At 35.7% G+C, this 13983-nt stretch overlaps 1 protein-coding gene across 4 annotated transcripts in view; it reads right to left on the reverse strand.

Annotated features, from left to right (window-relative positions):
* LOC126593049 (guanylate kinase 2-like) overlaps nt 1-4305 on the reverse strand; it is a 42071-nt gene extending 37766 nt beyond the window's left edge. Inside the window, exons 1-11 of one of the 4 annotated variants that reach the window (XM_050258912.1) lie at nt 3810-4298; nt 3310-3345; nt 3050-3157; nt 2868-2944; nt 2664-2793; nt 2185-2547; nt 1675-1796; nt 1453-1588; nt 1333-1378; nt 1154-1259; nt 638-1066 (exon numbers count right to left, since the gene is read on the reverse strand). In XM_050258912.1, the coding sequence (XP_050114869.1) occupies nt 955-1066; nt 1154-1259; nt 1333-1378; nt 1453-1588; nt 1675-1796; nt 2185-2547; nt 2664-2793; nt 2868-2944; nt 3050-3157; nt 3310-3312 (1203 nt within the window). In that variant the 5' untranslated portion in view covers nt 3313-3345; nt 3810-4298 and the 3' untranslated portion in view covers nt 638-954. Of the gene's footprint in view, nt 1-637; nt 1067-1153; nt 1260-1332; nt 1379-1452; nt 1589-1674; nt 1797-2184; nt 2548-2663; nt 2794-2867; nt 2945-3049; nt 3158-3309; nt 3376-3809 lie in introns of those variants that run through there. The other 3 variants (XM_050258910.1, XM_050258913.1, XM_050258914.1) reach the window with 3 other exon arrangements.
* Nucleotides 4306-13983: the final 9678 nt, after the last annotated feature.

A 13983-nucleotide genomic window follows, 5' to 3' on the forward strand; every position in this document is an offset into this window, starting at 1 on the left:
GTCACGCGTCACCAGTCAATCCACCTATTTGTCTCTACGTATCTCATCGAACAACATAAGAAAAGCACATCTAAACAGAAAACTTGACTATTTATGCGCCACGTGATAAAAAATGTAGACACAAGTGTATACACGGTGACCTTGCCGAATCCCTCATTTAACAGCTAACCAATTTGACCGGTTCATATATGAAAACAAAAACTGAAATAAAAATTGACCAATTCTTCCCTACCTTTCTGACTAAACGACCAATTTTTGGAGAAGTTTTGACAGTGAGCCAAGACCCTCTCAAAGTCCAATCTATTTGCCGACTTTGCGGCTTTCAGTCCTTTCTGGTAAGTGGATTGCGTTATGGTTAGTAAAACCAGATTAACAAACTTAATAATGTTTAATAATAATCAAGATTAACAAACATTATTATTAATAATGTTTAATAATAATACAATCTGTATCGCATTTGTAAAGTTGGACGGCCTGATTTCTAGGCATGACAAGCCGTGATTTTCTTAAAGGCAACTGATTGTTGACCAATTGTTGACCGTAGATGCATTCCAAGACTTGCTAAAAGGTCGACAATCGGTCATGCGCCCACGAGCTCTAACTCAACAAGATTCAAGGAGTTCAATAAACTGAGGAATGGAAAATGAAGGCTACAACTACATTAGAGAACGTTTTACGGCATCCGTAAGAACGGTTCTTAGTTCAACGTCCAAATTGCCGCACAAAATCATAAACCGGCTCTCATTGTAATTGTTCAACACTGCGCCGGAGTCCAAAGTCATTTCTATTCTAAACAAACAAAGAATGGGAAAGAAACAATTCAATTTATGGAAGATCTCGCACATTCACATATGAATCGTCGTCACTTTTCTCTTGGATTAAAATTGAACGAGATGAAAAGAAAGTACGAATAAGAAATCAAAGTTGGCGTCTTTCGGGGTTGAAATCTTTATCTCATTGATTAATCCCAGTCAGACCGTCTAAAAATGAGTCCATGGTATATATGTCTAGCCCTCTGGTCCGCCCAGGCGCCCCTCCTTTGAGGGCTGACACATCCAGCACGATCCTGCTCATCAGACCGTACATACGTGTAAACAGCTAAATATCTTACGCTATATATTTGATTAAACGAGCAATGAAAAAAGAAACTTACGTGTTGGTGGATGCTTTTTCCAGTTTTGGAGTTCTGGAGTTTATGATGATTTTGTTATCAATCTTGGTCATCGAATGGTCCATCGGCAGATCAACCACTTTACTTGCTGAAGTGAAATTTTAACACATTAAATTTCGGTTTAATGTAATATAACCAAGTTCATTTGAACCGCTTCTTACCTGATTTAGGAGCAGCAGTAACAGTTCCATCTAGTCCCAAGAGTTTCTACACAAACAGATGAATTTGGCATCAGTAACAAGAAGCATCGGTGCAAATCCAATGACGGTGGGAACAGCTACCTTTAGACTCTGGTAACAGTCTTCCAGGTTATCATTATACAACATATGATCAAAGATGCCTGTTGATTGCCCTTGCTCAATCTCAGCCTTGGCGTTACGAAGTCGCTTTAGGACCTGTTCCTCTGTCTCAGTTCCCCTGTTTCCATATTCAACCATGCTCAGAACAGGAACATGGAAAGTAGAATTTGAGGATGAGAAATAATAAATGGCATATTAAACTACCTTGCCCGAAGGCGCTTCTCAAGCTCTTCCATTGAGGGTGGACATACGAAGATGAAGATAGCTTCAAGTGAACTAGCCCTCACAGATCTTGCCCCTTGAACATCAATGTCAAGAATGCATCTCTACATTGAAAGAAAACAACACCACACAGGCAATGAAAATAACACAGTTCCTTACAAGACAAAATTATGCCGGTGCCCGATGTATTAAGGGTTGAGTTTGATGGGACACCCTACTTTTTCCCCAAATTCGGTAATTTGTGAATAAATTCATGAGAGGTCACAATGTCCCACAGCTAAACCAGACTATAACTAGAGCAATTCCAAAGACAACCAATCATCATACGGGTGCTGTGTAATCTTGCCACAAGGTGTGTGTTTTAAAAACATTGAGGCAGATCCAGATATTAAATCCAACATGACAACAAAAACTGAGCCAGACCCCAACACTCCATAATCGTCATAAAATAGAAACCGAACTTTCAAAGAACACCAAATTACAAACATTTACCTTCCCAGCATCTGCTACGACTTCTACTGCTTCAACACTAGTTCCGTAGAGATTTCCATGCACAGAAGCGAACTCAAGGAACTTGCCGTCTTCTATTTCTTTCGCCATGACACTCCTCTCAATGAAATGATAATGGACCCCATCCTTCTCCATAGCTCTTGGAGCACGGGTTGTGTGGCTCACCGAGAATCCAAACATGGATGGATACTCTTTCATGAGCATGGATATTAGTGTCCCCTTTCCTACCCCGGAAGGACCACTAATAACAATTGGCTTCTCAGCATAGCCCCTCACTCCCTTACTCCACGCAACCACCTCAGTGCCCAAAATCTTCTTCTGCTGCCTAACGTATTGGGTGTCCACCTAACACAACAAAGCATTTTCAGAAGTTCGGATAATTAATACGTAATGGCTAGAATGGTGTTAACTGAACAACTTCTGTTCCCTTATCATATCTGAATGGTTTCATAGGTACCAACCTCGAGAAACCAGGCAAAATCGTCTGTGCTGGAACCATTCTTGGTAATCAATACCCGGTCTTCACTTAAAAGCACTGCTGAATGGCCTTTAGATGGCTTGGGTTTGGTTCCCAACACGACAGGATTTATCCTGCAAATTTGAACCAGATATTAGTAACAGAAAATTACAAGAAAGCAATTCATTACCAAGAGATATGCACATACCATTCACCACTGGATTGGTCAAGAATACAAACTCCAAATGACAATGCCGATTCCTCACAGGCTCCACCAATCACATACTGTCAAAAAATGCACTGGCAATATGATTGACCTGGTGGTAAATCATTGAAGGACAAACAGGGGCATTGGACGAGAAAAACATATTGATATATTAAATATCATACTGTTCTGTTGCCCACGACAACGGACGTTTCATCGCCTTTTGATTTTACATCAAAACCATTTGCAAATCCCTTCTGCAGCTCATCAACAAAGAATGCTGGTGCTTCTCCCTGATAACAACAACAACCAATATCTATCAAATCACAGCAACTCAAAGCAACCACCTTGGTTAACATGTAGGCATCATTTCTAATCACATTCCTTATCAAAGTTCAATTTTTTCACACAGAAGTCGAGCGTAAAACAGGTATGAGGGGCTTACCATGGAAAAAGCTATTCCTGCAACTCTAGATTCCCCCTGATCAGTAGACATGGAGAGAGATCAGAATAATTCAATGTTTCCTGGATCTAAGTAATATACAAAAAAAAAATATTCAAACCAGAAAAAGCATAAGAGGGTATATTGCAATAAAACGATAAAAATCTATCACATTTGACAAAATGACAATAGAACACCAATAGAAAACAGATAAATTGAGCTGGAAAAGAACTCTGGGATCAAAACCCAAATGGCCCATCAACATATACACAGACAAGAAAAAAAATAAGAGAAAATGATGCCACACAAACACAACTGTTAATTTTTGTCAAAATCTCTTCAAAACCCACATAAAAACTAAAGAAAAATAGATGGGCAGAGAGCAAAGAACATCAAAATGCAAAAAACCCACAAAACCCACCTCAAAAAACCCAAAACATATGGATCAAAACCCTTAGAAATCCCAAAACAATATTGGGTAACAAGGAAGAGGACCCAAATACCTTTCTGTGAGCAGCAGTTGCTCGGTGACAAAAAGCAAGCTTGTGTCTTGGGAGGGATGCAAATTTCAGAAGGGAAAACAACGATTTAAAAGGCCAGTTGGTATACAACTTTTTCAAGGTGAAGTTTTGGGGAGGCTTAGAAATCAAATCAACACAAACTTGTGTAGGAAAAAATCACAGGAGTGGTAGAATAAGGTGGAAGAAATCTGGTGTAGCGTTCTCATATTTGTAGCAAGGGAAAGGGGGAATCTTTGAATTTAGTCCAAAAGTTGTCGTGGAGGAAGTGGGTGGGGGGAGGCGGAAGAGGAGCGAGAAGAGGAGAGAGAAAGAGAAAAGGAGTGAAAGCCCTGTTGTTGTGGTCGCATTCAATTCACGACACAGAGAAGACCGGATTTCGTTTTCTTGTAAGGTGCATAGGAAGTTTCTTCCCTTCCCCCACCGCTACTCGTCCTTTAGTTTTTTTCCTTTCTTTTCTTATCGATTTTAGGGCTTCTGGATTTTATATAGGCGTTTTCCCCTTGGGAGCACAGAAACCGAAAAAACAAACCCTAATTTTTTTTTTTTTTAAAGTCCCCATTTGGCATTGGTATCCTCATATACACAAAACAAAATGGGGACAAATTCCACGAGCGAATGTGAAGGCAAGGCATTGAAATGTAAATTGGTGGATCGACACGTGTACTAATAGAACCATTGCAATCGTGACACGTGTGATGGGAATAATGTGTGACAAATTTGTTGCTTGCCAAATTGGTTAAAGAAGGTAGTGTATCAATTCATCTTGATTTCGTAACGTTATGAAGATTAATTTTATAAATAAATTTTACAAACTAAATGATATATCATTAATAATAATGAACACGTTTACTAATGTTTAAGTAATAATCGTATCATCAATTTTTATATTATTTAATTTATAAAATTTTGTCTCCTTCGTTGCATTACCCTCGTTTTAAACCATCCTCCTTTTTCTAATGTAAGTTAAAGTAGTATTACTGTTTTACTAAAAAAATAACAAAGGTAAAAGAAAAATCCACCAACTCTTGGAAACAGACTTCGAAAAAGACTCATGGCGCGTTTACGTAACGGTAATGAAAATATAAGGAATTGAATTGAGAGAGAATTGAATTGAAAATGAGTTGGAACGAGTAGAAGTCAGAATCGAATTCCTTTTGAAGCTGTTTACTTAAATGTTCTGGAATCGGAATAGAATTCCATAAAACTGTTTACTAATTCAGCAGAATCGGAATATAAACCAGTAGGATTACTAATATGCCCTTGTCCCAAATCAAATATTTTATATACTTTAATGGGTTTATAAAGGATAGTCTTGGAAATAAAAAAAGTAAGTGAGGGCATAAAGGGAACAAAAGTGTCATTCCGATTACCCAAACAATCAGAAATTGGATTACCACCTATATCTAGGGAATCCAATTCCACCAATACAAGGAATTGAATTCCAAAATTTGTGTGGACCCCACTGCTTTTTTGATTTCTCCATGTTTAGTAAACACCGGAGTATTCAGTAATCGGAATTCAATTCCACATTCTTATTCCGATTACGGATACGTAAACGCGTCATAGTTCAACAAGTTATAAGCACTATTCTTGTATTCAAGGATTCATGTCTATTTTCTCTTTTTGTGATGTCGCTTAATCAAAGAGAAACTTGCTTTGCAATTTATATGTTTGCATTCTATTATTGAAGGATTGTTCCTCAATCTTAGCTAAAGAATTAAGAAGGAAAAAAAAAACTTGATTGTCGACATGCATTAGTATCTAAAGTGTTGGTTGAACCAAGTTGTCAAAACTTAGATAAAGGCATAAAAATTGAGGTGACGTTGGCTCTAGAATACTTAAAAGGCAACAAATTTAAAGTGTTATTCAGTAATTAGTCACTGGAGCCAACACTCGACTTTTCAACAAGTTAGTCACTACTGGAGCCAACGCTCGACTTTTCGAAGGACCAGTTTTCAAACGTCCATGTTTGAAAAAGGAAAATTAAAAATGCATATGTACCACAGTCAAGTCTGTTTATATCTGCTACCAATTTTTAGGCTTCCATCATCTAGAGGAATGCAACAACGCGTAGCAACATGAGCAAACTTTTTCCAAGCTAGTATTCAAATTTAGTCTACAAATTTAGTTTACTTAATGTGATTAGTAGTGTACCAACGCGTATCTAGATATGTAGATGGATAAATTAGAATAATATGGATATAATTAATAGTGCACCACCAGTCCTACTCTAAAATTCTAGCAGAACAGTCCAAAGCTAGCAAAGTTTGTTCCACATATATTTTTAGTAGTCTAAACCGATTTCATCACCTTCATGATCACCACTTGCTGAGAAATAAAGCAAAACTGCAAAATTATTTATTAACTGTAGCAGGTGCTAACTTTCCTAGTCTATAATTTTCTGGAGTGTAGTAGGGACGTGCTATGGAGCCAGGAATCAAAACTTCCACTTGCTGACCAACTATCTCAGAAAAAATGCATGCACAATGGGGCGTAAAGTAAACCCTAGATGACCCTAAACCCTAACTACAAAAGTCGGCAAATTGTATCTACTATAAATTGTCAACATCATTTCGACCATTTGCTAGGTCAAGTCACAGAAGCAAAACCAACGGAAAATATAGAATTCTCTCACCTTCTGTTCTCGTTCATTTCTCTCTTCTTTTTTTTTTAACATTTTGCTTTTTGTATTTTTGTTCATGTTAAAAAATTAATATAAGATGTTGACTTGACTTCATCGTAACCGTTCAAGTAGAAAGTAAGGAAAAAGAAGAAATATTAGGAGGGGAGAGAATCTTCTCCCATCAAATATAGATTCAAATCTACAATGCTTACATTTTTTTACAAATAAATTGTAAAACCATCTCTTACCCTTGGAGATAAAGCATAAAAATTTAAGCCAGAAAATTTTAAACCATAACCTAGAAAACTATTTTTCTCCTCCAACCCTTTTAGTGCTTAAAATTTTAGCCCGAGATTCTTAAATAATGATTTTAGCCTAACTTTTTTTTTTTTTGGTAACTGTTTTGAAAATAAAATTTATGTAGATTATCCTAATTTATTTTTATGAACATCTTAATTTAAAAATATATAAATTCCAAGAAGTAATTTAAAATCATACAAATACATAGGTATTTATAATATTTTAAGTTAAATTTGATTTAAATAATTTTAGACATTAGATTTAATTTTGAGCTGTCAAACCTTGTTTTTTATTATTAGATTTGATCTCATTTTATCATTGCCGTTAGATTATAAGTAAAAAAAAAAAAGTTTGAAATATAACAATTTGGTGGGTTCAGAATAATTTAAGTCAGACTTAAATCCTGGAAGAAATTTAGCTCAGATATAAATTTTCTCTCTAAGACTTATTTTAGCTCATAATTAAAGATGATTTAGAGAAAATTTAAAGCTTATATTTTAAACTGTATCCTATGAATCGGAGATGATCTAAAATTTCCAAGCAAAAGCATCAGCCATCAAGTAGTGATTAGTGCACTACAATACAAAAAGGACGTGCTACTTGTTCTATATATTTATATTTTAGGTCAGAAATGGTTTGGTCAAAAGAATTCACCATTTTCTTTCGGCGGCATGAGACCTGGTCTTTTGGCGTTGTGGATGATGCTTGAGAATGAATTAGTTGGCTAAAAAACGGGTGTAAGCCATTTTGTACCAAGCTCGAATACCCGTAATCATAAATTAAAATAATTTAAATATTACCTTAGACCATCTCCAAACCTGGGCTAAAAGCTAAATTACCCCCCAAACACTCTCCAACCCATGTTAAAATTTTAGGCTAAATGCCAAATGTTATTTCTGGGCCAAATACCCCCCAGCTTTCCCCCCGGGCTAAATCCCAAATGTTTATAGGAATTTAAATTTTTTTAGATTAAAATGTTCATAAAATTAATTTACAATAATCTACATATTTATTTATTTTTTTAAAAAATTGATTTAAGAAAAAAATTAGCCTAAGTTCATTCTTTAATAATTCCGGGCTAAAATTTTAGGGCAGAAGGGTTGGAGCAGAAAATATGTTTCTGGCTAAAAGCCAAATTTTCCGGGTTAAAAAATTTGGCTTTTAACCCAAGGGTTGGAGATGGTCTTACAAAGGATAAATGGCTTAATAAAAATAAAAATGGTAGAGAAATCATATTTATGGACCATAGTAGTGTATCATGTGATAAGTAATGTGTGCATGCCACGTCAATTTATAAACTTATCTCATTAAATATTGATTGTATATATTCACCCTCCAATTATGCACATTTACAAGGCACAAGTCATGTCAATTTACATAATGTTGATTGTACATATAGGAAAGGGATCATCTCCGGATCCCTTCCACCAAGTCCACCAAGTTCACTCATTCGGGTGATTAAAATTTGATTCAATAGCTACAAATAGGGGGTCCCTTTCAAAGTTATAATAACTTTAGTTGTTAGATCAAATTTCAACGGTCCGGATAAGTGGACTTGGTGGAAGGGTCCGGAGATGATCTCTTTCTGCATATATATTATGCACATTTACAAGAGAAAAAGGTGTAAGACGGATTTCAGGGAATTAACTTCCCTCCACAATGGATCAGGAAGAGTTTGTTCTCAAGATGCTTTATTAGTACCGATTACAGAACTTCATGCTTATGATCGGAACCGTTTATATTATAAATTATCCTGTAAATATCATCTTTGGAAAAAATTGATAAAATATAATATCGTTTAGTCATTTGAACTGTATAAAAGCATTACAAAATGTCAATATATTTGCTACAATTGATTAACTATACGATCTTATTTTAAATTGAGTTTTTTTTCTGCAGATTTATGGAAAAAATCAATAAAATATGAGATCGGTTAGCCATTGAATTATGTAAAAATGAATAAATGGATCCATTATAAGGGTTAAGAACCATCTGTCTATTTGCTATCATTGATTGATTAAATAATCATGATTTTAAGTAAATTGGGAAAGAACTCCTTCTCAATTAATCTTGAAGAGCCAAACATTGCTTAATATCAAATGTATGATTGGGGCAAGAATTGGTAGCCGTTGTAGGCCTTCTGTAACATCCCACATCGCCCAGGGGAGTGATCCTTAAATGTATATTCCCATCCCTACCTAGCACGAGGCCTTTTGGGAGCTCACTGGCTTCGGGTTCCGTCGGAACTCCGAAGTTAAGCGAGTAGCCCGCGAGAGCACTCCCAAGATGGATGACCCACTAGGAAGTTGCTCGTGAGTTCCCAAAAACAAAACCGTGAGGGCGTGGTCGGGGCCCAAAGAGGACAATATCGTGCTACGGTGGTGGAGCGGGCCCGGGAAGTGATCCGCCCCGGGCCGAGATGTGACAATTGGTATCAGAGCCTAACCTTGGCCGTGGTGTGCCGACGAGGACGTCGGGCCCCTAAGGGGGCGTGGATTGTAACATCCCACATCGCCCAGGGGAGTGATCCTTAAATGTATATTCTCATCCCTACCTAGCATGAGGCCTTTTGGGAGCTCACTGGCTTCGGGTTCCGTCGGAACTCCGAAGTTAAGCGAGCAGCCCGCGAGAGCACTCCCAAGATGGGTGACCCACTGGGAAGTTGCTCGTGAGTTCCCAGAAACAAAACCGTGAGGGCGTGGTCGGGGCCCAAAGCGGACAATATCGTGTTACGGTGGTGGAGCGGGCCCGGGAAGTGATCCGCCCCGGGTCGGGATGTGACACCTTCCATTGCATAAATAAACTAAAATGTTTCTCCATCCTGAAAACTTTTCTAAATGCGGAAGTGGTTTTGAAAACTTGGTTTGATTGCTGTCACATTTATGGTGACATCAATTGTCATGCAAAGAACAGTTTGTTTTTATGTTTGTTTTTATTTAATTACTCTATTAGTATTGGTCATTTTGTGTCTGAAAAAAAAAAAAAAAAAAAAGCTCTTTTCAGTCGAATTATTACTTTTTTTGTTCTTCTCTACCACTCATCCTTTTTCTTTATACCCATTCAAACTGGATCGTCCTCAGAAATCTTTTTGGGGGAAAAGCACCCAGTGGACAAGTTGGCATAAGGCCAGTGGACAACTTGATATGAAAAGCACAAGCACTTTACAAAGTGACAATCTAGAAAAAGCCACTAGTATTTCAACTTTAGTACTGTTTGCTAGGTACTGTTATATTGTCTCGTCCAAGTACTCGGAATTCCTTTATAAGGCCATCTCCAACCGAGGGCTGGCCAGAGGGCTCGTTTGAGCCCTCTAGCCCTCCAAGATTCTCCAAGATATTAATATTTTAATGAACAGTACAGGGCCATATTTGCCTCCGTCTCCAACCGAGGGCCAGAGGGCCAAAGGGCTCGTTTTAGCCCTGTCACAAAAAACCGTCTCCAACCGAGGGCCAAAGGGCCATAGGACCAAACATAATTTATTATTTAAATTTAAAAACTACAACAACTTAAATTTAAAAACAACAACTTATATTTAAACACTACAAATTAAATTTAAAAACAACATTAACTTAAATTTAAAAATTACAACGACTTAAATTTAATATCCATAATTAATATCATCTTCATCATCCGCCATTGTAGGAGTATAGTCAGAGGTAAACAATTGCCGCCGAGCCATAATTTCTTTTTTTTTCCTATCAAAATAGGCCTTACTCATTGGAGTGTAATCCGAAGTGTTCCTTTCCATATTCTTATCATCCATCTCTTCTTGTATTTGTTTGGCTCGCTCTTCATGTCTACACTTCCTTTCTTCCGCCTCACGGGCATTTTGCTCCGCCAGTAATCGAAATGAGGCCGCCACTTCATGTTGAGCGGCGTAATCAGCATTTGCCTTGCCCTTTTCCCTCAACCTTCGGGCCTTGTTTCGTCCCATAGCCCTAGGTAAAGAAATTTCGGACGGAGTCGGATTTTCTACCCTTGTTTGTTGAATGGTAGGAGATCCATCTTCATTCATATCTACAGATGGGGATGCAGCTTCCAAAGGATCCACTCTATGTTGAGGTGGATCTTCAAATAACACCCATCCTTTACAAATTTCCCAACAACCGTGAAACTGAAAGGGTTTTGAGCTGCCCTCCATATACAATTCCTCCGCTTGGCGTACCTAAAAAATATAATTAAAAAAATTTTAGGAAATTAATTCACGAAATTAAATGTAATATAATTAAACATTTAAAATAAACTGTAAAAACACTAACTTCGTCATAGTAATTGGCGCCGCTTTCATGTCTACGTGCTGCTGCTAATAGTGCTTGATGCCATTTATTCAAACTTGGATGAAGATGTTTCTTCCATCTTGAAGAACAACTTTCGTGGTTTCGGGTATTCGGTGGAGTGGTTCCTTCGTAGAACTCTAAGTATTTTTTAGACACACGAGTCCAAACACCTTCACTTGTTTGAGAAATCCCCCTCACACTATCTTCTGAGATCCATCTATAAGCCTTGCAAAGAGCTTCATCTTCTTTTCGGGTCCAAGCCCTACCTTTCATTGCAGATGAGGCCATTTTTTTTGAAAAAAAATGAAGGAAATATTGCAAATGAAGTGAAGAAATATTATAGATGAAGGAAATATTGAAAAATTGAAACAAATATTATAGATGAAGGAAATATTGAAAAATTGAAATAAATATTATAGATGAAGGAAATATTGGAAAATATATTGAAGGAAATATTGAAAAATTAAAACAAATATTATAGATGAAGGAAATATTAGAAAATATATTGAAGGAAATATTGAAGGAAATATTGAAAAATATTGAAGAAGGAAATATTGCAAATGAAGTGAAGAATTGAAAGAACTTCACCATATTTATAGAAGAAAAAAATGTTTAAAATAAATTAAAAAAAAAAAAAAAAAAAAACCAACGGCTAGTTGCAACGGCTAGCTGACTCAGCTAGCCGTTAGATTCAAAAATATTTCAAACTATTAGTGTCGGTTATAACCGACACTAATAGCAGAACTATTAAAAAAAAAAACCCTTTAATGTTGTCGGTTTTAACCGACAGCAATAGGAAATATTAAAAAAACAAATAGCCAGCCAGCGGGCTGGCTGGCTGGTCGAAAGCAGCCAGCCCTCCAGCCCTCTCCGATCCCGTGGGACCCTCCCAGATTCCAGAGCCCTCTGGCCTAGCCCTCGGTTGGAGACGGTTTTAGGGCTATTTTCGGCCCTCTGGCCCTCTGGACCTTTCGGTTGGAGATGGCCTAAGTGTGGGTTGAATAGACCTGGCAATTTTTGACACGACTCGATAACTTGACACGACACGACACGAAATTAACAAGTGTTCAGGTCAACACGATAATGAATCGGGTGTTATCGGGTAACCCGATAAGCACATGTTAAAATAACGGGTTGGTTCGGGTATACACATGGGTAACACAATACACGATAAGCAGAATTTTAATTTAATAATTTTATAACCCTAAAAAATACTATAATAATTATATATATTAATTTAACAATTTTATACCCCTAAAAAGTTTAAAACTATAATAATTATATATATATATATATATATATATATTAAATTAACTATAATAATTATATATACTATAATAATTATACCCCCAAAATATTAACTAAAATAATTATAATAATTATATATACTATAATAATTATACCCGCAAAATATTAACCATAATAATTATATATATATATATATATTAAGTTTTAAATTAAATTTTATACCCCTAAAAACTATAATAATTATACGTACAAAATAAATAGATTTAAATCTACATAATAAATATATATATATACACACACCATTGAACTTGATGGAATACACGAAACTAATTTCAATGATTCAACCGTTAAACTTGTTTGTATATGCTTCGAGATCGCATTAACAAAAAATCGTAAAAAACAAACATTCAGATATCAAGTAACAGGATAAAACTTTTCGATGGTTTTAAAACAAAAAAGCACGATTTAACGGCTATTTTAACTTCGATTTTAATGATTTTTTACAGCTACACTCGTTGACCCTATATGAATACAATGAATGAATTCGATTTTCAATTTAAAATATTTACACTAGTGGATACCACAAAATCTTATGTTATACTTAATGAAAGTATAAATAAACTCCAAGTGTTAGTGAATCTATCGTTTTAATGGGATACGAATTTTATGAAACTAATTTTAACGATCCAACCGTCAAACTTGTTTGTATATGCTTCGAGATCGCATACGCCAAAAATCACAAAAAAAAAACATTCAGAGATCAAGTAACGAGACAAAACTTTTCGACGGTTATAAAACAAAAAATCACGATTTAACGGTTATTTTAACTCCGATTTTGATAACTTTTTACAACTACACTCCTTGACCCTATATGAATACAATGAATGAATTCGATTTTCAATTTAAAATATTTACACTAGTGGATACCACAAAATCTTATGTTATACTTAATGAAAGTATAAATAAGCTCTAAGTGTTAGTGAATATCGTTTTGATGGGATACGAATTCTATGAAACAAATTTCAACGATCCAACCGTCAAACTTGTTTGTATATGCTTCGAGATCGCATACACCAAAAATCACAAAAAACAAACATTCAGATATCAAGTAATTAGACAAAACTTTTCGACGGTTATAAAATAAAAAATCACGATTTAACGGTTATTTTAACTCTGATTTTGATGATTTTTTTACAACTACACTCCTTGACCCTATATGAATAAAATGAATGAATTCGCTTTTCAATTTAAAATATTTACACTAGTTGATACCACAAAATCTTATGTTATACTTAATGAAAGTATAAATAAACTCTAAGTGTTAGTGAATCTATCGTTTTGATGGGATACGAATTCTATGAAACTAATTTTAACGATCCAACCGTCAAACTTATTTGTATAAGCTTCGAGATCGCATACGCCAAAAATAATAAAAAACAAACATTCAGAGATTAAGTAATTAGACAAAACATTTTGACGGTTATAAAACAAAAAATCATGATTTAACGGTTATTTTAACTCCGATTTTGATGATTTTTTATAACTACACTCCTTGATCCTATACGAATACAATGAATGAATTTGATCGTCAATTTAAAATATTTACACAAGTGAATACCACAAAATCTTATGTTATACTTAATGAAAGTATAAATAAACTCCAAGTGTTAGTGAATCTATCGTTTTGATGGGATACAAGTTCTATGAA

Source organism: Malus sylvestris, chromosome 12 (assembly GCF_916048215.2).
Source record: "Malus sylvestris chromosome 12, drMalSylv7.2, whole genome shotgun sequence".
NCBI classification, from domain to species: domain Eukaryota; kingdom Viridiplantae; phylum Streptophyta; class Magnoliopsida; order Rosales; family Rosaceae; genus Malus; species Malus sylvestris.